This window comes from Diabrotica virgifera, chromosome 6 (genome assembly GCF_917563875.1).
Source record: "Diabrotica virgifera virgifera chromosome 6, PGI_DIABVI_V3a".
In the NCBI taxonomy this organism is placed as follows: Eukaryota; Metazoa; Arthropoda; class Insecta; order Coleoptera; family Chrysomelidae; genus Diabrotica; species Diabrotica virgifera.
The window spans coordinates 192,929,855-192,956,848 of record NC_065448.1 but is presented as its reverse complement, the minus strand read 5'-3'; the positions used below and the strand labels follow the sequence as shown (position 1 = coordinate 192,956,848).

The 26,994-nt window shown below is 31.6% G+C and overlaps 1 protein-coding gene across 1 annotated transcript in view; it reads right to left on the bottom strand.

Annotated features, from left to right (window-relative positions):
• LOC126886606 (sorbitol dehydrogenase-like) overlaps window positions 1–22,016 on the bottom strand; it is an 80,294-nt gene extending 58,278 nt beyond the window's left edge. Inside the window, exon 1 of the mRNA XM_050653558.1 lies at window positions 21,544–22,016. Coding sequence (XP_050509515.1) covers window positions 21,544–21,937 — 394 coding nt within the window. The 5' untranslated portion in view covers window positions 21,938–22,016. The remainder of the gene's footprint in view (window positions 1–21,543) is intronic.
• Between the last annotated feature and the right edge of the window lie 4,978 nt (window positions 22,017–26,994).

Sequence of the window (26,994 nt, the reverse complement as noted above, 5' to 3'; positions counted from 1 at the left end):
TGACATTTTTCTCAAAAGTTAACAGTTTTAAAGTTATAAGCGATTTAAAATCCAAAAATGAGTTTTTTATTAACTTATAACTTTAAAACTGTTAACTTTTGAGAAAAATGTTAAGAAACTTATTTTATTTAGAATATCCCAAAAAATCTAGAAAAAATAATTTTCGGAGGAAATAGGAGATTTTTGAAATAGACCGCGCCGCACCGGCAAAAAAATCTGATAAACACGCATATTTAACAATTAAAAAACAACGGTATAAATTAAGGTTAGACGCGATCACTCTTCAGAATCGAAGCTGAATGTTTAATCATCAATTTAAGTATCTGGTAACCTCAAAAATACTGATTGAAATATGAATTTTTAAGCCACGAAAATGCGTATTTTCGCATTTTTCAGATTTTAAATCGCCTATAACTCGAACACTATTAATTTTTGGGAAAAATTACAAGATACCTTTTTTGTTTAGAATAACCCAAAAAACCTAAAAATATATGTTCCGGAGCAAAAAAACGTGATCTTTTGTATTTGTTTAAAAATAGTTATTTATGAAACAGTTCGTGAAGTATGCTTTTTGCGAACGCACGCAATATTTAGAGCACGAGCGACAGCTACGCGAGTGCTATACATCGCGTAAGTTCGCAAAAAGTACTTCATGCACAGTTTCATACAATATTTTATCTACTCTACCATAAACAAATAAAAACACTGTAACTCTTCGTCACTGGAATTCATTTCTATTCTACAATTATTAAAACTTTGACATTTAAAAATTCTAACTTCTTTCAAACCACAAAACTGTAAAAACTTTTGTCGTAATTTATTGCTCATTATGTCATCACCATGACAACGCCAAAGAAGGATATTTGATTATATGAAAGTGTGTTAAAAACAGTGCGAAAAAGTAAGTCCTATTTAAAATACATTGTTACTTCACGCTCACTTTAAACACTTCACGCACTGCTATTTATAATGACAGTTTTCACAAACTAAAAACTTACACATAACATAACATAGAGTAGATAAAATTGTTTAAACAATTTCTGCCCAAAAATTCCGCCCGGTGCTCTTCAGATTTGTTTAAAGGGGACATTTTTGAATAGGAATTGACAAAGAAACCGAATCAAAATTTTTTTCAGACGGGAGCGGTCTCACAACATGGACCAAAGAGTGCCAGCGGAGAAATCAAACTTCTTTGGTTTCGCCGCTTTGCTCTTTGCTAGCACTTTGTGTACCTCCATTTCCCAGTATGAGTTTGATTTTTCTGCTTTGCTCTTTGCTCTTTGCTCGTCCACTCTGAACGCGGCCTAGAGTTTTAAGCGAATGTATCATAGAAACTGTATTTTCTCTTCTAATGCTTTACTACTGCACAGTGTAAACCCTGTTAATTTCCACTCCATCTATTAAGGGTTCGTAACAAACTTTAAATTAATACGCCAAAACGAATTCTAATGTTAATTGTAGCACGAAACGTCTCTACCGGTGGTTTTTCTAAGACTACGTTAAAAACACGAATTTTTTGAATTCGAGTTTTGGTTGAAGTTTTGTTTCGTATCGTTTTGAAATTTGACAAGAATAAGTGCCGATGTTTATATAAACAAAGATATGAGAGTTCAAAATCCTCGCCTCTTAGGATTTTTATAAACATGATATACCAACATGAAAAGTAGTTGGAATTGGCAAAAAATTTGAAACTTTCTTGTCTATTTATGAGGCATAACGTAAACAATTAACGTAAAAAGCGAAAATATGTATATTTCATATAATTAGCTACAATCTGTAAAAGTTTCAACTTTCTATAGGGTGGCGGGAAAGTCCCTTTACATTAATGAATTTCTGTTGTTGTACTACAGAGGGAAAAATAATAGCATAATTTTATTTGTAAGTCATTTATTACGTATTTATTTATCTAAAATATCGGTGTGCATACATCCATTGTCACAACAAAACTTGATACGACGCCATGTTCGTATGCTCATCATCCGTCTCAGCATGTCCGGAGTTACTGGCGTAAAAACTTGACAAACTCCATTTCGCAAGTCCTCATTTCAAATATATCTCCGTTTTCTAATCTCTTCTTTCAAGAAACACCACAGTACATTGTCCGGCGTTGTCAAATCTGGACTTTTTGAAGGCCAAGAAATTGGAGAACCTCGCCCAATCCATCGGTCCGGTAAAATTTCATTCAGGCGATTGCGAACAGTGAGAAAAAAAGGAGTGATTCGCCATCTTGTTGAAAATAAACAAGGCCTTAACTTTTTAATCACGTCGCATGTGATCTTGCATTGTTAACCGTGCAATATAAAACTCTGCAGGACCTCGATTTTTTACCATTCGCTTTGATATTCGCTGTACAGATACGAAGCGAATACGTTCGATAACGATGCGAAGGGTCAAAAATCGGGGTCCAGAGCGTTTCCGCGTCGACTTCATCGGTGAAGGTTCAATGGAATCCTCAATGCCAGCACCTGTTTTCGAGTGCTTGGTCTTCAACTTTTTGGTGCATCGAGAACGGTTCCCAATGAAAAAGCCTTCTTCTCCCGTGACAACAAATTTAGTCTTGATGGTGATGGTTTCTCAAAACGAACAACAAAATCATTTTTATAATGTCGGTCATTGTATTCTTGTGATGACGAGGTACGTGTATCCACACTGCAGCGACCAAACGCTCTTCAATTGTATACTCACTTGTGTCCGCCATTACATTTCAATCGCAACTATTGTTTGTCTGCGTGACCAGACGCGAGATTTCAGTTTCTCCAGGACTTGTGTTATGGGAGAATTTGGACCAATCACGAGTCACAGATTTTCGATTTTTTGACACTTGACAGTTCGATTGTCAACTTTCGAAAATGAAAATAGATCCATTTACCACAATAAAACTAAAAACAAATTTGTTTTTAATACTGTGTGTTTACCTCTTTAATTTTGTTAGTTTTATCCATTTTTATTTTGTTCTGTAGTGTTCTGTACTTTTATTGATCTTGTAGGTTAATTGGATGATTTAGAAGTATTTACTTGTATTTATCAAAGTGCACTCTAAAAATGAATTCAAATTCAGAAGATCTAAGTGTAATTATATGTAGATAAATAATGATAATAATTTCAATACTATGAAAATGTAAAATAAAATACACCTTAAATATAAATACAAGTGTTTTAATTTATTACCAAAACAAATTTTAAATAGTAAATGAGGTGTACCTTATTACAAAACAAAACCAAAACAAAAACAAAATACAAAAACAATTACCAAAACAAAAATATAGTATGTATGTATTTTACCTTTCATTATAAGACTTTTTCTATGCTGGAGTCACACAAAATAATAAGGTAAATACTTTTGAATGTTCTATAATTTCTTTATACAAAAACAACCAATGTCATCTTGTTCTTATGGTATTCACTACAGTACATAGTAGATCTACTTATAACTTATACAATAGTTTTGCTTATATAATAAAAATATATAAAACTATAATGTAATCAAAAGTGCCTTGATACTTTTAAATACATAATGCATATACAATTTTATTTTAAATAATATATAATCACACACATTACCCATTAAACTTACACACATTTAAAAAATAGCCAGAAAAAGCCTAAAATGAAATAAACACATAAGTACCATTCTAAATTCTTTACCCAAATCCAAATTAATTATTAAGCTGAATTTATAGTTTGACGGACTGTAGAGGAAGACGCACTGGAAAAAGATCAACATAGAAGTTTGTGTACTCTTGATTATAAAGCTTGTCACGCACGGGGAGCTATACTATATCATATCACTCACTATAGTAAATGAGTGAGCCTGCACGTATTTAACCATTTGTTCCTAGTTAGGAATCGCTGTAGTGAGCGATATGATGCTATAGTAATGATGAGTGAATCTGCATGTATGGGACCATTAGTTCGTAACTAATTAGGTTCCTAGTTAGGAATCGTTATAGTGAGCGATATGATATAATATATTATAGTATAGCTCCCCATGCGTGGCAAGCTTTATAAACAAGAGTACACAAACTTATATGATGATCTTTTTTCAGTGTCTATGTCTACAGTCCGTCAAACTATAAATCCAGCTTAATAAATAATTTGGATTTTGGTAAAGAATTTTAGAATAATACTTATATTGTGTTTATTTCATTTTAGGTTTTTTCCTGTCTAGTCCTGTCGCCAGGAGGGGTACAACGGCCTTCTTAATTCAGATGGACTTACTTAAGTTTTTTTTATGTATTTTGGCCCGTAGAACACGAATTTTTTGGGTAACAGTTGATCCGGATGTCGATAAGATTGTTATAAACAAAGAAGTTGAGGAATTACATAACAGCGATTTCTCGCAAAACAAAACATTTTTTTGTATTTTTTGGGTCATTATAATCAAAAATTGTTCCTACAAGTTTTTTCGTAGGATGCATAGTTTTCGAGATAAACGCGGTTGAACTTTCAAAAAATCGAAAAATTGCAATTTTTGAACCCGAATAACCTTTAAATAAGAAATAAAATAGCAATTCTGCTTACCGCCTTTAAAAGTTTGGGTCAAATTATATCTGTTTTGAATATTTGCATTGCTAAAAATTTATTTTTTGATTGTTAAAAAAAGCCTTAAACACATAGTGTTTCCCGTGCCTAATACATGCGTTTTAATGCATGCTACGTAGAAATAGCCTCGCTTGCACCTTTACCTCTTCTACCTACTTGTTCGATTTTAAATGAGAAATCATTAAAAACATCACTCAAGCACTAGGTGTTTATAGCTTTTTTTAACAATAAAATAATAAATTTTAAGCAATACAAATAATTAAAACCGATATAATTTGACTTGAACTTTCAAATGCGGTAAGCAGAATTGCTATTTTATTTTTTAATCAAAAGTTATTCGGGTTCAAAAATTGCAATTTCTCGATTTTTTGAAAGTTCAACCGCGTTTATCTCGAAAACTATGCATCCTACGAAAAAATTTGTAGAAACATATTTTGGTTAGAATGGCCCAAAAAAATACAAAAAAATGTTTTGTTTTGCGAGAAATCGCTGTTATGTGATTCCTCAACTTCTTGGTTTATAACAATCTTATCGACATCCGGATCAACTGTTACCCAAAAAATTCGTGTTCTACAGGTCAAAATACATAAAAAAAACTTGGGTAAGCCCATCTGAATACAGGAGGCCGTTGTACCCCCCCTGGCGACAGGACTAGTCCATTTTTTAACTGTGTGCACATTTCAACAGTTTAATGGGTAATGTGTATGATTATATACTTAAAGTAAAATTGTATAGGTATGTATTTAAAAGTATAAACACACTTTTGGTTACATTATAGTTTTATATATTTTATTTATATAAGCAAAAGTATTGTGTATTGTATAAGTAGCTACAAAGGTTCTACCTATTCTGTAAAAAGGTGCCAAGTGTATTACTTATTGTTGTTGAGATAGCCTCATAATTTTTGGTGCCAAGTAACATTTTGTTTTAAACTGGTTGTGTAAAAGGGAGCTAAAGTAAGTTCCACTTAGTAAAAATATAAAAATGATACTTGGCCTCTTTTTGCAAATCAGCGACGATATATAATCACACACATTACCCATTAAACATACACACATTTAAAAAATAGCCAGAAAAAGCCTAAAATGAAAGAAACACATTAGTACCATTCTAAATTCTTTACCCAAATTCAAATTATTTATTAAGCTGGATTTATAGTTTGAAGGATTGTAGAGGAAGACGCACTGGAAACAGATCAACATAGAAGTTTGTGTAATCTTGATTATACAGCTTGTCACGCACGGGGAGCTATACTACATAAATAATATATCACATCACTCACTATAGTAAATGAATGAGCCTGCACACATGTAACCATTCGTTCCTAGTTAAGAATCGCCGTAGTGAGCAATATGATACTATAGTAATGATGAGTGAACCTGCACGCATGGAACCATTAGTTCCTAAACTAATTAGGTTCCTAGTTAGGAATCGTTATAGTGAGCGATATGATATAATATACAGGGTGTCCTGAAAAGATTGGTCATAAATTATACCACAGATTCTGGGGCCAAAAATAGGTTGATTGAACCTCACTTACCTATATACAATAGTGCACACAAAAAAAGTTACAGCCCTTTGAAGTTACAAAATGAAAATCGATTTTTTTTCATATATCGAAAACTCTCAAAGATTTTTTATTGAAAATGGACATGTGGCATTTATATGGCAGCAACATCTTAAAAAAAAATTTAAGTAAAATTTGTGCACCCCATAAAAATTTTATGGGGGTTTTGTTCCCTTAAACCCCCCCAAACTTTTGTGTACGTTCCAATTAAATTATTATTGTGGCATCATTAGTTAAACACATTATTTCTAAAACTTTTTTGCCTCTTAGTACTTTTTCGATAAGCCAGTGTTTATCGAGATATTTTGAATATTTGTCGAATCCACCACATATTTGTATATGGTTAAGTACGATTATAGAGACCTGTTAATAATCTGAAAATTTATTTATAATTTACATTTTTAGGTATGTTTTGAAAAAGAAGCTACATCTCGATAAAAGGTGACTTATGAACAAAAGACTAAGAGGCAAAAGTTTTAAAAATACTGTGTTTAACTAATGGTACCACAATAATACTTTAATTGGAACGTACACAATCATTTGGGGGGTTTAAAGGAACAAACCCCCCATACAATTTTTACGTAAATATATTGAAAAAGAAGCCGCATCTCAATAAAAACTGACTTATCGAAAAAATACTAAGAGGCAAAAAAGTTTTAAAAACGTCGTGTTTAACTAATGGTACCACAATAATCAATTAAGTGGAACGTACAAAAAAGTTTGGGGGGGTTTAAGGGAACAAAATCCCCATAAATTTTTTATTAGGTGGACAAATTTCACTAACACTTTGTTTCAAGATGTTCCTGCAATAATAGTGATACATGTCCATTTTCAATAAAAAATATCTAATAGTTTTCGATATATTGAAAAAAATCGATTTTCATTTTGTAACTTCAAAGGGCTATAACTTTTTTTATGAGCACATTTGTACTAAGGTAAGTTAGGTTAAATCGAACTATTTTTGACCTCAGAATGTGTGGTATAATTTATGACCATTCTTTTCGGGACACCCTGTATATTATAGTATAGCTCCCCATGCGTGGCAAGTGGCAAGCTTTATAAACAAGAGTACATAAACTTCTATGTTGATCTTTTTCAGAGTGTCAATGTCTACAGTCCGTTAAACTATAAATCTAGCTTAATAAATAATTTGGATTTGGGTAAAGAATTTTAGAATGATACCTATACTTGATGTGTTTATTTCATTGTAGGTTTTTTCCTGTCCATTTTTTAACTATGTGTGTACGTTTAACAGTTTAATGGGTAATGTGTATGATTATACTTAAAACAAAATTGTATAGGTATGTATTTAAAAGTATAAATGCACTTTTGGTTACATTATAGTTTTATATATTTTATTTATATAAGCATAGGTATATAAGCAAAAGTATAAGTAGATGTACTGTAGGGAATACCATAAGCACAAGATGATATTGGCTGTTTTTCTATAAAAAAATTATAGAAAATCCACAAGTATTTATCTTATTATTTTGTGTGACTCCAAGCATAGAAAAAGTCTTATAATGAAAGGTAAAATACATACCTACATATTAGGAAATTAAAAAACCCCAATCATTTTATTTCTTTGATTGTAACTTTTCTATTTTTGGGGGTTTGGATCTAACAAATGTGTACTATTTAAATTTACTATTATTATTTAAAATTTGTTTTGGTAATAAATTAAAACACTTGTATTTATATTTAAGGTGTATTTATTTTACATCTTCATAGAATTAAAATTATTATCATTATTATTAATTATCTACATATCATTACACTTACATCTTCTGAATTTGAATTCATTTTTCCAGTTCACTGCATTTTGATAAATGTAAATCCAATATTATACTTCTATAAATCCAATTCACCTACAGGCTAAAATGATGAATGAAAGAACAGAATACTACAGAACAAAATAGAAATGGATAAAAATAACAAAATTAAAGAGGTAAACACAAAGTATTAAAAGCAAATTTGTTTTTATTGTGGTAAATGGATATATTTTCAAAAGTTGATCGAACTGTCAAGTGTCAAATCGAAAATCTGTGACCCGTGATTGGTCCAAATTCTTCCATAACACAAGTCCTGGAGAAACTGAAATCTCGCTGACCAGACAGGTGCTCTTGACGATGCGCATGCGCCGGAACGCCAACAAACATTGGCGCGGTGTTGAATCGTTATTATTTTTTTATTAAAGAAATAAATAAAACGGGATAAAACCCGAAGGTTGGCTGTATACCATCTAGGTAAATAAAATTTAACGTGAAGTAAAACACTCCCTGGTGTAATTGGTATATTTTAATAAAAATTTAAAAAATTTTCCAAACATTATTTTTAGTGTAAAAGGACTTTCCGGCCACCCTATCCATTGTAAAAAACAAGAAAATTTAAACATTTTCCATTAAAATCGTTTTTTTTTATTTAAACAATACACATAAATTTTCTTTTATTGAGTATTCGTGTATTGTTCCCGCGAATGCGTATATCTGCAAATTTTCATTCATTTGCATTGAAGAAAAGACAGTCAAATTAACGTCTAAAGATTTGACCCAAATGATTGAACTAAAGAAAAGCGTTTAAAAAGTTAATATAACTTGGCCCATAATTTAACAGAACATAAGTTTAATGTACTATTTCTAAGGCGGTTCGAAGTTTGGTGGGCTAGCTAGTAATACTTAAATAACATGGTAAAAAAATAAAAAATTCACTAGTTATAACTGGAAATAGAAAAATGTTTTAATATAGTTAAAAATAGGAAGTAAAAACAAATATAGACCAGGGCGCATCTGTAAAAATATTAGTACATTTGGACGTTGAGAGGTGACTCAAATTTTTTTGCAGAAATTGCTTAAAAATAACTCAAATAATAATATTTGAGTTATCCTCCCTCTCAAAAAGGTCCGGAACATTGTTTAAATAATCAAAATGTCAAAAAATGAAGGAAAAGTTCGATTTTTTTCTTCGTTTTTTGATTCTAGCTTTAAAAGTATTCATTTTCGAGAAAAGTTGTACTGAAATAAAAGTTGTGTAATTAAATTTCCTACAATATAGAATTAGTTAAAAATTTAAAAAATAGTCACCCTTGTTTCAAAATAGCAATAATTGCGAAAAAACCGTACAAAAACAAGTATTGGTATTTTACGTTTTTCAACCATTTATGCTAGATTTAAGACCTTCATATTCCACCCAGAGAAACTTTATGATACATTAAAACAATGCTATAAATTTTATTAAGATCGGTTCAATAGATTTTGCAAAATAAATTTTGCAATTCAGCTTTCGCAAAAAAAATTCATTTTTTCAAAATGTTACAGGACTGAAAATAGAGCAGATAGCAAGTTGAAATTTTTTTGCATATAGAAGTGTACTGTACCTTTCATTTGCAATTTACAAAACTAAAATCGATTAACCACCGCCCCATCAGGAATTTTTTTAAATAAACATTAATTACTGGTGCTACGCGCAGGACAGCGGATAGTTTGCTCTGATTGGGCATTCCAATGACCTTTGATAATGATGGATACATTTTAATTTTTATTACATTATGATACAAATACTAAATTTGTTTATTGCAAAATAAAAACACATACTCTATCCTTTGAAATACCACTTTTTTTAGCAAAAACTTTCTTTGTTCATATATTTTAACTTAGAGAATAAAAATTTATTATTTTTAAATATATGCAATTGTTTAAACAATATTTCACAAACAATAATAAAATTAGTTTGATTTTTGTGGAATTAAAATATTAAAATACAACAAAATATAGAGTAAGAAAATAATATATAAGAGAAAGATTAGAAGAAATTTTGGTGGAAATCAACTTGTGTGAATCGAACACCGCTGTCCTGCGCATAGCACCAAAAATTAATGTTTATTTAAAAAATTTCCTGTCGCCGTCGTAATTAATCGATTTTAATTTTGCAAATTGCAAATGAAAGGTACAGTACACTTCTGTAAGCAAAAAATATTCAACTTGCTGTATGCTTTATTTTCAGTCCTGCAACATTTTTAAAAAATTAATTTTTTTGCAAAAGCTGGATTGCAAAATTTATTTTGCAATATCTATTAAACCGATCTTAATGAAATTTACAGTGTTGGTTTGCTATATCATTTTTAAGTTTTTCTGGATAAAATATGAAGGTCCTAAGTGTAGCATAAATGGTTAAAAAACGTAAAATGCGAATGCTTGTTTTTGTATGGCTTTTTTTCGCAATTATGTCTATTTTGCAACAAGGATGACTATTTTATGAATTTTTAACCAATTCTATATTGTAGAAAATTTAATTACGGAACTTTTATGTCAGTACAACTTTTCTCAGAAATGAACAGTTTTAAAGTTATAATCAAAAAACCAATAACAAAATCGAATTTTTCCTTCATATTTTAACATTTTGATTATTTAAACAATGTTCCGGACCATTTTGAGTGGGAGGATAACTTAAATATTATTATTTGAGTTATTTTCAAGCAATTTCTGCAAAAAAATTTGAGTCACCTCTCAACGTCCATCTCAAAACAGATGAGCCCTGGACTAATATTTATTTTATTCTAATTTAGTTTATTCCTTTTATATTGTCACGGGAAACTTTAATTTTAATTTTTAAACCCGCCAACTTAACGCAAATGAGATATAGCCCACTCCATTCTGTCAGTTAAACTTATGAAATATGTACTCGTTTTTGGGTGTGAAATGGAATTAAAATTCAAGCACAAACAAAAATAAAACAGTTGAATAATTTTTCACTACTTACTGAATGGGGTGAAAAATTTATGACATGCACGCAAACAGCGAATACTAAACGCGATTTTATCTGTAGTCTACTGATTTGAAAAATAGTTTAATACCGTTGAATGTGCCTAACAATGGAGATAATATCAATTATATAACACAAGTAACCCACTTAACTAAGAGTAACACCATAGGGGTTCTAGGTATTGCTCAGTGATTTTAAAATGCTTATTATCATATTTGAACTAACGTATTTTCACAGTTTTTAATCAATTATAAATTTACAGAGGGAAGCTGGATCACTCACGGACAAAATATGGAATATTTTGAAATTATCATACGAAGTTGTAATTTTTTGTGCTGCAATCCTTAGTTCCCTAGATTTCTTTTCTTATTGCAATGTTTTAAAGTTTCATATAATGCTCGATCGGATTTAAATCTGATATGGGCTATATGTTATCTAATATAATTTTTAAATTAGATCTCCTCAAGGTAAGTATTCACTATTCAAGTGAGTTGAAGACAAGCTCTATCGTGCATTAGCACGAATCTGTCATATTAAATATGGCTGAGCACATGGCAAAAAAATATGAGCTTCTAAAATGTTTTCAGTGTATACGTCAACGTCATCTGTCATTCGCCTAATCACCTCCACAAGTTCGGTATGTCCTTTCTTAGCAATAGACCTCTGTAGAACTATGTCGCTACCACCAAAACTAACGTTCTGTGTGAGGTTAGAAGTGGCATACCGTTTGTCATATGAATGACAGATTGACGAAGCTTCGTCTACAGAAAAGTTGGCTGCCGGTATACTAGTTGTAGGCCAGAAAATGAAGCTGTGAAAACGGCAAAACCTAGAAATTTTTTCGTCCAGCATCGATTTGTACAAAAATTTGGGATTAGGCTTATTTCACTCTCTAGCTTATTTTTTATATTGAGCCGTTGTACGCTTTTGGTTTTTTTAGGGTGAAAACTACGCCCAATTGTAAAAAGTTATAATAAACTAATATTTTAAAATTTTTTATGGTCACCATTTGGCTTTTATTCGGTAAATAATGATTGTCTTAGGGCCGGTATTTCAACAGCTACTTAAGCTTTTGCTTAGCTAAGCCTGTGTCAAAAGTTAAGGAGAAGCTTAAGCCCGGTGCCGTATTTCCATCATTTCCTTAACTAAACTAGTCCTCAATTGTAACGTTAATTGGTTTGGTACCTCTGAATACGTCAAAATGCCAGAATTAACTGTTCCGAGGTAAAAACCACGACTGTTTACTGACATTTAATTTAAACTTGTCATCTAGATCTGTGTCATTTACTTTGCGATTTTTGAATTTTTAGTTAGTACATAAATGTGTTATTAGTTCGTATAAAAGTAGTGTACTTATTTTCTTTAGTTATATTCAAAATGTCTAATTCGAATGTAAGTTTAATTTTGTATAAATAGGTATACCAAACATTGTAGAAATAATTTTCAGGTTCCTACACCCTCCAAAAGGAGTAAAAATTTTAGCAAAGCTGAGGAAGATATATTAAAAATTCTGGTACTTAAAAAAAAGGCATAATAGAAAATAAAAAGTTAGTGGTTAATTTGTTTAACTTTTATGTTATCCGGAAGGTACACCTGTACCTGTAACTATTGCTGTTTACTTTCCAATTATTTGGCCTTAAAAATTATCCAGGTGTCTGATTTCTTAGGAGAACTGAAAATAGGGTACAATAAATTTAATTAGATATCGACTTTTTCAATTAATCCAAAGTGGAAAAAACTTAATATTTTTTAGTGAGGTGAATTACTGAAAAAGTACACTGCACCACTGCAACTGGGGTATCTGCAATTTTTATTTTTCGCACACCTACTCATTTATATAGGGTGTCCCAAAAGTAGCGGAACGATCGAATATTTCGGGAACTAAACATCGGATCGAAAAACTGAAAAATACGTGTTCCATCATTTTCAAAAATCTATCCAATGACACCAAACACTAATCCCCACTACCTCCCCTGGAGTTGGGGTGGGGGTAACTTTAAAATCTCAAATGGAAACCCCCAGTTTTTCCTGCAAATTTGGATCCGTTACGTAAAAGTAGGTAACTTTTATTTGAGACATTTTTTCGAACTGTCGATAGATGGCGCTATAATTGGGAAAAACGATTTATCCTGATACCATAGGTAAATTATAGAAACGGTCTAATATCTCACGAAATACACCTCCAGATGAGAAACAAAAAAACAGATTTTTAATCTTTTTCGAAAACCTATCGAATAACACCAAACATGACCCTACAACCCACCCCCTGGAGGTGGGGTGGGGGGTAACTTTAAAATCTTAAATAGCAATCCCCACTTTTTATTGCAGATTCGGATTCGTCATAAAAAATTAAGCAACATTTATTCGAAACATTTTTTAAAATTTCTGATAGATGGCGCTAATAAATCGTATTTTTCCAAATAAAGCGCCATCTATTAACAATTCTAAAAAATGTTTCGAATAAATTTTGCTTAATTTTTCGTGACGGATCCAAATCTGTAATAAAAGGTGGGGGTTGCTATTTAAGATTTTAAAGTTACCCCCACCGCAGCTCCTGGGGGTGGGTTGGAGGGTCACGTTTGGTGTTATTCGAAAGGTTGTCGAAAAAGATTAAAAATCTGTTTTTTAGTTTCTCATTTGAAAGTGTATTTCGTGAGATATTAGACCGTTTCTATAATTTACCTATGGTATCAGGATAAATCGTTTTTCCCAATTATAGCGCCATCTCTATCCACAGTTCGAAAAAATGTCTTGAATAAAAGTTGCTTACTTTTACATAACGAATTAAAATCTGTAAGAAAAACTGGGGGTTCCCATTTGATATTTTAAAGTTACCCCCCACCCCACCTCCAGGGGGTGTAGTGGGGGTTGGTGCTTAGTGTCATTGGATAGATTTTTGAAAATGATTGAAAACGTATTTTTCAGTTTTTTGATCCGATGTTTAGTTCCAGAAATATTCGACCGTTCCACTACTTTTGGGACACCTTGTATATATTGTATCATATATGAAGGAGTTCAAAGATTCTATATATTTTTCTATTACTGTATGGTCTAATTCATTATGAGGTATACAGGGTGTAACAAAAATACAGGTCATAAATTAAATCACATATTCTGGAACATAATGCAGTGCATCATAAAAATAATAAATATTGTAGGTACAGGTGTACCATTTAGGCAATCAACGTATATAAAAATTGCCAGTAACACAAAGGTTAAAGAGTAATTAATGTTTATGAATAATTTGCTTTAGGTCAGATGTTGTTTCTTTACAAAGTAAACAGAAATGTTGGGAAGACATTACTATAAATTTCAACGCTTTAAGTGGTGGCCAGCATCGAGATGTGGCAACATAAAAAAAAAATGGGATAATGTGAAAAAAAATCAAAAAAAGCCTATTAGTGAGGAAAAATCTTATGTAGGAGGAACTGGAGGAGGGCCATCAGTTTCATATTGTATTGACCAAGAAATATCTGAATTGCTAGTAGTCCAGGCAATTGGGGAGGAGCCACAAATTGATTGTGATGCTGAAGTAGTTAGTGTGATAGAGGTAATAAATAATCACGTAATACCTAGTCCAGTCGAACCCACTTATTAGAATACCGGTTAAAGGAATATCCCAGTTTAAGGAATAGAAATTTGAGGTCTCGAGAAGTTTCTACTAGGCACCAATAATCGGTTATTAACATTTCCCGGTTATAGGAATAGTTTTGCTTGGCACAAAAGCGGGTTCGACTGTAGTACATAAATTTTATGTAATATGGCTACAAAATCTGCTTCTATGTAATTTTAATTTTAGTTACCCCAGGAATGTCAGGCCCCCCAATCAACTGTGACTCATTCATATTCATGTGGTCCCCACACAAAAAGCAGTGGTGAAGCTAGTGTGCCTGTGGAGGAAGTGGTGGGGGTGGATGAGAAATCAGTTGAGAGCAACACTTTGACCGATAACAATTTAGGTATTGTTCTGAAGCTATTTTCTGGTGATATAATGCAATTAACTATTTTAGCTAGGAATTAAGCCACAATTTCATTTAAACGATTTCTGAAGTAGAAATCGAAACATTAAATAAACTTGTTTCTAAATGAAATTGTGGCTCAATTCCCAACTAAAATAGTTAATAACAAATTAGGTATTTATGATACATTTATGATAGCATACATATGTTGCTTTATAAAAGAAAGTAAAAATTCATAATTCAAATTTTGTAGGATCTCGAAGGATAAGATATAACGGTGCTACCACAAATGAAGAATGGACACGGGTGGGTCAAATTAAAAAAAAGAGACTTACCAACCAACTCCGATTGGACAATGAAGAAGCCAAACATAAAAAACAAGTAAATTCCTTGGAGATTTTGGAAAGAAAAATTAGAATTAAGAATTTGAAAGCAAATCAAACTTTACACAGAAGAAGAATGTTGATGGCAAAACATCTTTCAATGGTTAACCGTGTTAAGATTAATGCTCTGTTAAATTCTACCTCCGCTGGAGTATTTGGTTCTCTCAGTTTCGTAATACAGTAGTTTGTGTTGGCATAACCAGAGTCTGCCACTAACAGAGAGTGTTGAAATCGTGGTTCAGTTTGTATTTGCGTTTTTATCCTACTTTCATTATAAATTCTGGAATCATGTGCAGACCCATCGAGCTACCACATTCAGTAATTTTAATTTAGCTGAACAAATGGCTTGTACATTCATAGAGAAGAAACCTTTGCGATTTCGGTATATTTCAGCTTGATCTCCTCCTAAAAAATTAAAAGATTATACACAAGTTTTAAGTGTTTTTAATACAACTTACCTGGGGACAGAATTTTCACGTGGGTACAGTCCAATGCACCTACCACTCTAGGAAACTGTGCAATCCTGTAAAAATCTTCCTTGATTTTGTTTATGTCATCGACTGTCCCAGGGTAATCAACAAAACGAGGTCTTAAATTTGCTAGTTCTCTTATTACAGTCCATATATGTTTACAAGCAGTACTTTTATGAACTCCTGCAAAATCTCCAATAGCTATAAAGTAACTTCCACTTGCTAAATAACGCAATGTCATTATTAGCTTTTGTTCAGGAGACACGGCTCGATTTCTAAAAAATAACCAAAATCAATATTGAAAATTTTGACTAGTGATGTATAGGTAGGTTCTTCAGTATGATGTATTTATAAACAGACATATTTCTAATCAATGAAAAAATTAATTTACCTGTCACTGGGCTCCTGGATTTGAAATCTAATCATGTTTAATACAACATTGCTTGCTCTTTTGGACAGGCGAAATCGTTGGTAGAATTCGTTATCATCCCACACAACAAAATGATCTAGGCGATTGCGATATACACGTTCTTTTCGAGGACGTCCTATCCAGAGAACAAAATTTACGTCTTCGATTTCTTCATCAGAAGAATCCATAATAATGATATATTTATTATATTTTACCCAAAAGTTGGTTTTTAAAATAACTATAATTGTCAATCTAACGTCAAAAAATAGAAAACAAAGTTTAAGCAAAGGCTTAAACCAACTCCCGCGCGAGCTTAAATTTATTTGGTTTAAGCCCATGCTTAAGCCTCTAATTGAAGTGGAAATACCGGCATATAAGCTTAAGCAAAGGCTTAAAGTAAGCTTTGGCTTAAGTGAGGTTGGAAATACCGGCCCTTATAGTTTATGATAATATCTCAACCTTTAAAAACATCCTTGTTGGAGCTATATATAAAAAATTATTTATTTACCCTATAAAATAATGATTGCGGCTTGCATCGATTTGCATACAAATTTGGGACTAGCATCATTTCACCCTGTATTTTATATTCTATATCATGCTCAAAGGCGTTGATTATTTTTAGGGGTGTAAACGACTCATTGTCAAAAATTATATAAAAACATTGTTAACTTTAATATAGGTAAAATTTGGTTTTGATTGGTAAAATAATGATTGTTTTATGAATTAGGATATAATATCATAATATTTCAACCCTTTAAAACCACCCTTAATAACATTGCAATTTTTAATAACATTGGCGAGGGATCAACGAAATATACACTCACACACACAGACACATGAGCAGATGTATTTTCTTTTCTGTCTTTCCATTTGAATGGAGAAAGTGGAACATATTATAACGTATTACTACCGGAAAACCGATTCTGTGGATATACATACATTAAAAATGCCATATTATACCCCCAAGCGGGCTATTCGAATTTTTCGAAAAAAAGATTTGTTTTATAAACACAGCTTCTTCATTTTTCGTGATAAGAAGTTTTTTCAAACATTATTTTGTAGGGTTTTGATCCCTTAGTTTTTAAGTGGGGTGAGTTTAACGGGCTCGAATAAGGGGGTGTTTACTTGTATATAGAGGTTTTAAGCAGCTATACCTCACTAAATATTGACTGGAAAGAAAACCTGTGTATGTACAGAAAAATTTTAGCTATTAAAAAAGCTACAATTTAGTAGTGTATCATTTTTTCCTATCTCCAGTATTTTCAGAGATATTTTGAAGAAAATGGTAAAAAATACGAAACTGCAAAAAATAGATTTAATTTTAAACTCCAATTTTTCTAAAATATTGCCTTTCCAATAGGGCAAACTTCTCGAATGACAGTCCGTTATATAAAGAGGATTACAGAAGGATTAAGATCAATTTTACTTAGGAGGGTAGTTAGGGGGTTCTTTTCACTTATTTGTTCGTAGAAAAAAGTATGTACCTACCTTATTTTGATCATAACTCACTAAATTTTTATGCTAGAAACTTTTTTTATTTTACTTTTGAAAAGTCTGACTATATGCTTAAAAAATATTCTATGTTTTCCTCCAAAAATGCTCCCAAAAAAGATTTCCCGTTATTTGGCTTTGAATATTTCAAATTATGCATTTGACGAAAAAGGCTAACATTTAAAATGCCATATCTTCGTTTTTGTTGTTCATAAAAAAATTATAAAAAAAGGATTTTGTTTGTATTTTTAACCCGGCACTTGCCACGTGGCTTTGCAAGGCGCCAACTGCCACGTGGGGATCTCACAGCACCCTTTAACAATTTTCTGTGATCCACTTGTTTAAAAAACAAAATAATGTGTTGAGTAACACAAGTATATAAATAAACATGTTTTATTAACTTATTAGCCACTAATATGTTATAAAAGTTGAAAAATAAAATGAAAAAGGTGTTATAAGCAAATTAGCAAGTACCAAACCATAATAAATGAAGTCAAGTAAAATATCTAAAAAAATTAAGATATAGTGAGTATAGAGTCTATATTAATAATTTAAATCAGTTATTTCAATACAAAATGTAAATTTGACTTGTTTATATCAAAAATACAAAAAAATTTAAAACATAAAGTGCCAGATGATGACACCCCAATTCGACTTCAGAGCTATAAGTTCAGAATGACACTAAATAACCACTTTAAACACTAACACATATATACTATATAATATTATAGAAAGCTACTATGACGCACAGCTCGCTTACCAAACTTGAAATACCAAATATTTGATAAAAATATGTTATGGGGTGCTGGTAGATCCCCACGTGGCAGGTGCCGGGTTAAAGATAGAATTTAGTTCCTCCGGTTTTTTTTTGATTAAATGCATATATTTCGAGTTATTCTCAAAAAACCCTCTAAAAAAGTCGATTTTTTCGTCTAAAAACTGTAAAAAATATTCGCTTTACGAAGAAAATACAAAGAAAATTTTTTTCTTGGAGTTACTATTTCCATCGGTTTCCATATTTAAAATGTACTAAAAAAATTTTCAACGCCGAGATAGGGTGGCAACCACCCCCAAGGTTTTAACGAACAGCGATATGATATAGAAAATGATCCTTGGGCTATTCCATACGTTCTGTAAAAATTTCAAGTAAATCAATGCTGGACGAAAAAATTGCGAGCCAAAATGCTTCATTTCCTGACCAATTAAGTTTGTTGGTGGCGGAATAGTGCTATGGAGCGGTAGTGATTGGAAAGGACATACAGAACTTATGAAAGTGAATGAGCGAATGACAGCTGACATGTACATTGAAAACATTTTAGAATATTGCCATTTGCCATTTGCCAGCCACATTGTATATGACAGATTCGCGATTATGCACGATAACACACGTTCTCATGATGCTATATTGCGCTAGGATGCTGCAAATTATCAAAAACTCAGAAAATTTTACAAAAAAACCAAAGAATTTTCTAAAATTAAATCTGTATCTTCTATAATTTTTTATTTATAACGCTAGTCACCCTTCTCACAAACATTGGCGCACTGTAAACTAACGTACGGCGAAGTGCACGGTTGAGTTATTTTAATGTAGGCAATTCCTTAAATAATTGATCAAATAAAATTTTACAAATTCTATCTTATGGTTATAATAGAAAGAAATAAAATTTATAGGCATAAGTACGGTGTGGGCGGAAAATGAGCCTTACATGAATTTTGTTTAAAAATGATATAAAAATGTGTAACTAATACAATGTTTCTGATAAAATCTCAATTTTGTACAACTTACCTTTTAAGCATCTTACTAAATGATAAAAATTTAATGAAAATGATATGACGTCTCAAAAATTGTAATTTTTGAAATCTTCGTAGTTTTATAGAATTACCACCAATTTAAGGCGGTATTACTCAATTTTGAAAATATCTAATACAGTTTTATAAGTGCTTTTTTAAAACTTAGGATGTAGTATTTAAAATGCACTAAATTATTTTACTTTAGAAATAAAATAAACCATTTCTTTTTAAGCAAATTTAGAAAGATAACCAAAATATAATACAAAAACCGAAAATTACCAGCTAAAAAAATGTTTATACAAAGTGATCAAAACTTTTTTCTGTAAAATTTACCTAAAATGCATTTAATAATAAGCTTCAACAATAATAAACGTTCAGCAAAAAAATTTTTTTTAGCTCCTATACAGTATGTCTGCGTAACTTGGAACCTATTGATAACTTTTTTATTATCAGTTTTACGAAAAAAGATATTCTTTATAAAATACTTTGCATCGTATATAATTTAAGTTGCGATCATCAAATATCAAATTTGATTAATGTTATACGAGGTATGTCAAAAAATAAGAATTTCACTCAAGAGTAAAGTACCTTTACATTTACGAAAACTGTTATTAAGAAAAGTTGTTTGAAATTGAAAAATTTATTTTAGTGTTCAATTACATCATTCTAATTAAAATATTGTGAATAATGAAGGCACTAACTCTTAAGAAAAATTCATCTTTTTTACATACATCGTATAAAATTAAAATAGTTTGATATCTGATGATTGTATCTTAGATTTTGGACCAGGGAGAGCATTTTATGAAGAATAACTTTTTTTCGTAAAAGTGATAATAAAATAGTTAACTATCATAATTGTAATAACATGATGATGAGTTGATGAGTATCCGTAATTTGAGAAAAAATTGAATTTTTTTTTTTCGATTAGAATGATGTAATTGTATATTTAGACATAGTTTCTAATTTCAAACAACTTTTCATAATAGCATTTTTATATTCTGGAATATAAAGGTACTTTACTATTTAACTAAATTCATATTTTGACATAACTCGTATAAAATTGATAAAATTTGATATCTGATGGTTAAGTTTTATATTTTTTACTATCCAGAGCACTTTATTAAGAATAACTTTTATTCGTAAAAATGATAATAAAAAAGATTTCCATGTGGTTCCTAGCTACGCAGACACACTGTATAAGAGCTTCTGTATAAGAATTTTCAAATTGCAATGCCATATTCGGATTTAGCATAATCAAAAACAAAATAGAAACATATTTGATCAAAGTAAAATAATGAATTTATCGATATTTTTAAAATTATTTATACAAAATAATTGTTATTGTTTAAACAATTAATAAACAATTAGCGACCAAATCTGCGAGTTGAACTTTTTACTTTAACATGTATGTAAACTAACAAATAAAGTTTTAGAAAAATATAAGCTTGTTTGAATTTTTCCGAAATAATGCATATTTTCGTTCTAATTGCACTCCCCTATACAATAAGAAAAAGCCACTATAACTACAATAAAAACAGCCAAAATGGAATACTTCGAAAACGTAGAAGGAAAACGTCGACCAGGGCGGCGATGGACTTGTTGGCTGAAAGATTCGTACGTATTTCAACAGAACAACCACAAATATTTTAAGAGTATCAGTGTGCAAATTACAAATTGCCATGATGATGGCCAACAACCAAAACGGATGGGCACTACAATAGAAAGAAAAATACAAAAATTGCTGTGAAAATTCAAGGAATATACAAGATCCCCAAGAGTATATTACTTAGACTAGAATATGGTGGTGTATCGACTCGATCTATGGATAATAAAGTACATATAGTCCGTCCGCTATAACTTTTCCCATGCGGTACGATCCATTTTCAATCAAATTAAGTCAAAACAGAAAGTGAAGCGTACGCCGATATGTGTAGTATATAGTATACAGTATACAAAATGTATATCCACATCGACGTTCGTTTCAATTTATGTTTTGACTTAATTTGATTGAAAATGAATCGTACCGCATGGGAAAAGTTATAGCGGACAGACTATACGTCAGAACACGTCTACTTTAACGACTTAACAACTAGAGCTCAAAATGATTAATGTTACACAAGGCCTTTTTTACCTATGCCATTTATACTATTTTTATAAAATATATTTTTTATACCTGTTACGTAAAATCTAGCTAAGTTTCCATCAATTGGTGGCGTGGCACAGAATTTAATATCTGGACAAATGTGATATCTTCCTGTTTTACAGAATTCACACGTTCGGCACGGTACTCCTGGTTCAATGGCAACTCTATCACCGGGTTCTAAGCTTTTTACATCTGGACCACATTTCACCACAGTTCCAGATGCTTCGTGACCCATGACCATAGGTGCTTCTAGAATAAAAGGTCCGCACCTTGCATCGAGCCAATAATGTACATCTGATCCACATATTCCGACAACTTCCATTTGAAGAAGGACTTGGCCTGGACCCGGTACGGGAATTGGTCTTTGTTCAAGTGTAATTTCATTTTTTCTGACTAAAATTCCAGTTAGGTTGTCCTGGGCCATTATTAAAATTAAATTATTTAGATTAGATTTTCACTTAAATTTTGACGTTCTTTAAAAGAATAAAATTATTTTGACATGGCAGTTAATTTATGTCAATATTCATTAAAAAATAGTGTGTTTATTTATAGACGAGTAAATGAAGCAATAAATCTACCAAATTTTTGAAGTTGGATGAATCTCGATAAAAGTGTTTTCATTCGAATCGTAAGAACCTTATGAAATTTGCGAATAAAAATGATGAAATTAAAATTGCATTATTCAACAAGTAAAACGCATTTTCCAAAAAACATTTCGAAGCAAGGAAACATGATAAAGATTGATTCGACACTTACTTGATAGAGATTGATTTTATTTTTAACAATAAATAGACAAAGTCTGTATGACTCTTACACACTTCTATATAAATCAAAACAGGAACTGGTGTATCTTTTCAAAAAACTGATAGTGTGTAAAGAAATTTACTAAAATTCAGCTAAATACTTTCAGCATTTTAAATGCAATTATCAGGCTATCCTATAAAAAGACTAAGTTTAAGAATTTTATTCATAAAAAATATAAAGGTGAAACTTTCATGGCACAATCAAGTGCCAAGGAGGGTTTGGGGCGATGCCCAAACAAGTAAGGGCGATTGAAACTGGTGGTTCAAAAATCGAGAGAATACAACAGAGAACTGCACCTAATCTTTGATACAATCAATTGATACAATCAATCAGACGAAAATGATGGAGGAGCTAGAGAATGTTGGAATCCCAGCAAAATTAAGATATATGCTAACAGTGAGCCTAAAGAACACCAGAGGAAGCATTAGTTTCAACGAAACCTCTTCTAAGGAGATCAATGAAAACAATGGCGTGAAACAATCTCCCCGACACTATTTAATCTAATATTGCACTCCCCTATACAATAAGAAAAAGCCACTATAACTACAATAAAAACAGCCAAAATGGAATACTTCGAAAACGTAGAAGGAAAACGTCGACAATATTATTAAATAAGGAGGACAAACTTTGCAAACAAAATCATTATTACAGATCAACTTTAACTAGTAGCATAATATGTAGATGATCTAGTCATCATAGCGAAGACGAAGAAAACACTCATAAAAGCACTTGGAAAATTAGATATAAGGAAGCGAAGAGAATAGGACTAGAAATAAACCAGCACAAAACAAAACGCATGATGGTGGGGAAGGATAACACAACAACTCAGAAATACGTAATAACACAGAACCATAAATTTGAAACTGTATCCACCTCTAGCCACTTGGGACTAACAATAGCTAAAACCGGAAGAGAGAGAACAGAGGAAAGAATTCTGTAAGGCAGTAAAGCATATATTGTGGAATGAATATAAATCTGCTGAGAATCAAGTCTCTAAATATAATATGAACCTATATAAGACCTGTTGTTATATAATATATGGGATGGAAACAACGACGATCAACAAGAAAGAGGAAGATAGCCTTCTAAAATTTGAAAGAAAAATAATGAGAACAATATTGGATCACAATGAAACAAGAGAGGGAGAAATAAAAATGAACAAGAATGCCGAAATTGAAGAAGAATTAAAGAGAGAAAATATATTCAGATACATAAAATCAACCCAACGCAAATACGGGACATTTAGGCGTCCCGGGAGACTTTTTTGGGACACCTGGACAAATCGTTAAAAAACGGGACAATCCCGTTTTTACGGGACGTTTGGTCACCCTATTCTATATCCTCCGAAGCAAGTTCTTTTAGCGGAGTTTCTGACACACCACATTAATTTCTTCTTAATCCAATTTCGTTTTCAAAAACGACGTTATTTATGATCTTTATTCCATCTTAAAATAATTTTCCTAAGTTGCTGAGTCAGTAAACTACTAATAATATTTTTTTTATACTTTCACGTATAGCTCACACTTGGCTCCATTTTCTTGAAACTGCTTTCTTCAATTTTGTTTCAAATGTGTGAACAACAAACTTGACCGATTTTAGTTGATCCACTAAAGTTGATCAACTAAAACCGAACCGTGAGAATGCATCTTAAGATTATATTCTTTATTATAGACCTCCTGACGTGAAGTTTGTTACTCCATTTAAGGAATGTAAACCTTCGTAATCAGTGGCAGAACTAAATGTTACAAACTGAATCAAAATCGACTACTTATTAAACTTTACCTAACCTCCACGGATGTCATAATAAATTGAATTCAACGGACAACGGACTTCAAATGTGTGAACAACAAACTTGACCGATTTTAGTTGATCCACTAAAGTTGATCAACTAAAACCGAACCGTGAGAATGCATCTTAAGATTATATTCTTTATTATAGACCTCCTGACGTGAAGTTTGTTATTCCATTTAAGGAATGTAAACCTTCGTAATCAGTGGCAGAACTAAATGTTACAAACTGGATCAAAATCGACTACTAATTAAACTTTACCAAACCTCCACGGATGTCATAATAAATTGAATTCAACGGACAACCGTTCACATTAAACGTCATTAAAGTTTATACTCCGGAAGTTGTGGTACTTCAGACAATGTTATTGAGTTGTATAATTTAAATATTTTGACAGGCAAGACCTCTAAAGCAGCATAAGAACTTACAAGTTTACTAAGAGATTTTGTTGCCAAAACAGAACAGAGTAACATATAAAATAAAGCAGATAAAAATGAGTCAGGAATTGATAATCCATGTGGAGAGTATCTAGTGCAATTTTGTTGAAACGAAAACTCGATATTACAATATATACCATTCGAAAATATTATTTCAATCAACCAAGATAGCTATTGCTCACCCTAGCTTCGTAGCTCAGTCTCCCAAGGTGTGTGCTCGTTTTGTCCTAATCTTAGATAAATCTGAACTCTGAAAATTTAGAATGGAAGCAAGCAAAACAGTATTTTAACCAATCATGTTTATTGTTCCATAAAGATACAATAAAAATGTGACTTATTAAATGCATTAACAAATATATTCAAATTCTTGCCAAAAACTAATAATTTCTGGATTATACTTATGGCTTGTGGTTCCGGTTGATGGTAACTTCTTGATGTCGAATGGTACTGCCGTTTCTACAACTGGCACTGGGGTTCTAGAGGATGTATTCTACCAGGCCTACAGATGTTGGTCGTTGCAGTCTAGATGATATAGTTGCAGTCTAGATGACATGTCCCTCGTTGTTGTATCGCCGGCGATTGAGGATTGTTGAAGCTCCCGGAGGGAGGACGGTGATCGTTTATCCCAAAAACTAGAAGATATAATGCGTACAAGTGACAATCAAAAAGTTAATAACCAACATTTACCTTTGCCAAATAGTATTCAAAAACTAGTAGATGGCAAGGGTAAATTAAATGGAGTTATGGTTGATACTAGTTAAAATTTGAATAACACGTGTATATACGTAAATTAGAAATAAATAGGTATTTAAAATTGACCATGTGCTCGTGAGCATGGAAGGTTAGGTATAGGAAAAAATGACTATAAAAAAGTAATACGGGCTTAGAATAAAAACTCACCCCAAGAGAATAAGTGTTGAAATAAAATAAACCTATTCTTCGAATTTCATGCCCTTTTTAAGGAATAAGTCTTTCCTTTCCACTTAGTGTCAGCCAGCGATGAAGTGTGACTGTCATATCAGCGAAACACACAACACAGAACATTAAATTTGAAATAACGACTATGGAACACAAGAGTATATCAGATGCTAGAATGTAAGATTATGAAGTATGTTCAGTATGACTTAGATGAACTGCCATGATTTAACTGCCACACGTTACTTCCATACATTACTATGCTCTTTATAATAGTGTTGTATATTCGATGTTTATTTTTTTTTGGTATTATGTTGACCCCGAATAATACCATTTAGTTGAGATATGGCCCTTCAACCTTGAATGTTTCGTTTTTTTATAGCCTGATCTGATTTGCCGTCGTCCATGATTTCTACTCCCAAATAAGAATATTTATTGTTGTACTTAATGTGTTGTCCGTCGTTTAAAACTAGATTCTGTTCGTTGCCACCGATGTTCAGGTACATTGTTTTATCTATGTTAACTTCTAATTCCCATTTTTTGTATTCTTCGATTAATTTTCGAGTCATGTATTCCAGATCGTGATATTCGTTAGCAATCACAATTTGATCATCAGCAAAACATAGAGTGTACAGGTTGTTTTTCTTTAATTGTATACCCATGCCGCTGCACTTCCGCTTCCAAAGTCCTTTGTTTAATACAAAACCTTTGGAAACATTCGTTCCTATTAAAATTTTGGCGTTGCCGTTATTATATAATTTTTCCAATGCTGTTATGAGATTTGAGTTGATGCTCGTTTGTCTTAGGGTGTTCCATAACTTACTTTGGGGGATGCTATCGTAGGCCTTTTTTAGATCAACAAACAAAAAGTGGACTTCTTGATCTACAGCAAGAAATTAGTAACCAGCTAAAAATATTATTTGTGAAATGTTAATTTTTTTAATAATTAAAAAAAATAAGTATTGCACCCAATTTAAAAATTTAAAGACTACTGCATAGGGAATGGCCAGGGCTTTATAATGGTATCTTATTTGATCCCATTCTCCATTCTCCTAAAATATATTGGGGTGATCCTTACTCTGGCTTAGAGGCCAAAACAAAATAATGGAATATACCGGAGGCATGTACTTACCCGTACCCTCTTTAATCAAAAACCGCCCTGTCGCTGGGATTTTTAAAAACGTCGTAGTATCTGATCATGCTTCTGATCTGTTTTTATGCCTCCAAGCAACCTGTATATACGGAGTAATTCTAGCGTTAAATATATTACTTTAAACTGCCTTTTATGAAAAATAACTTATGGAAAACCTTTTATAGTTTTTGTATGCTATATTACTTTACTAAAGTTTATAAGTATGTAACTTATTAAACTGAAGGTAATATTGTTCATTTTAATGTTCTATTTCAGTATAAATTTTTCATTATAGCAATATCGGTAGGCAAAGCAAAATAGCAAAAGATATAAGACCGCCTACAGAACACTATTAGTTTAATAACTTTGCAGACCGCAAACTTTCAGCATGTTAAAATTTATATG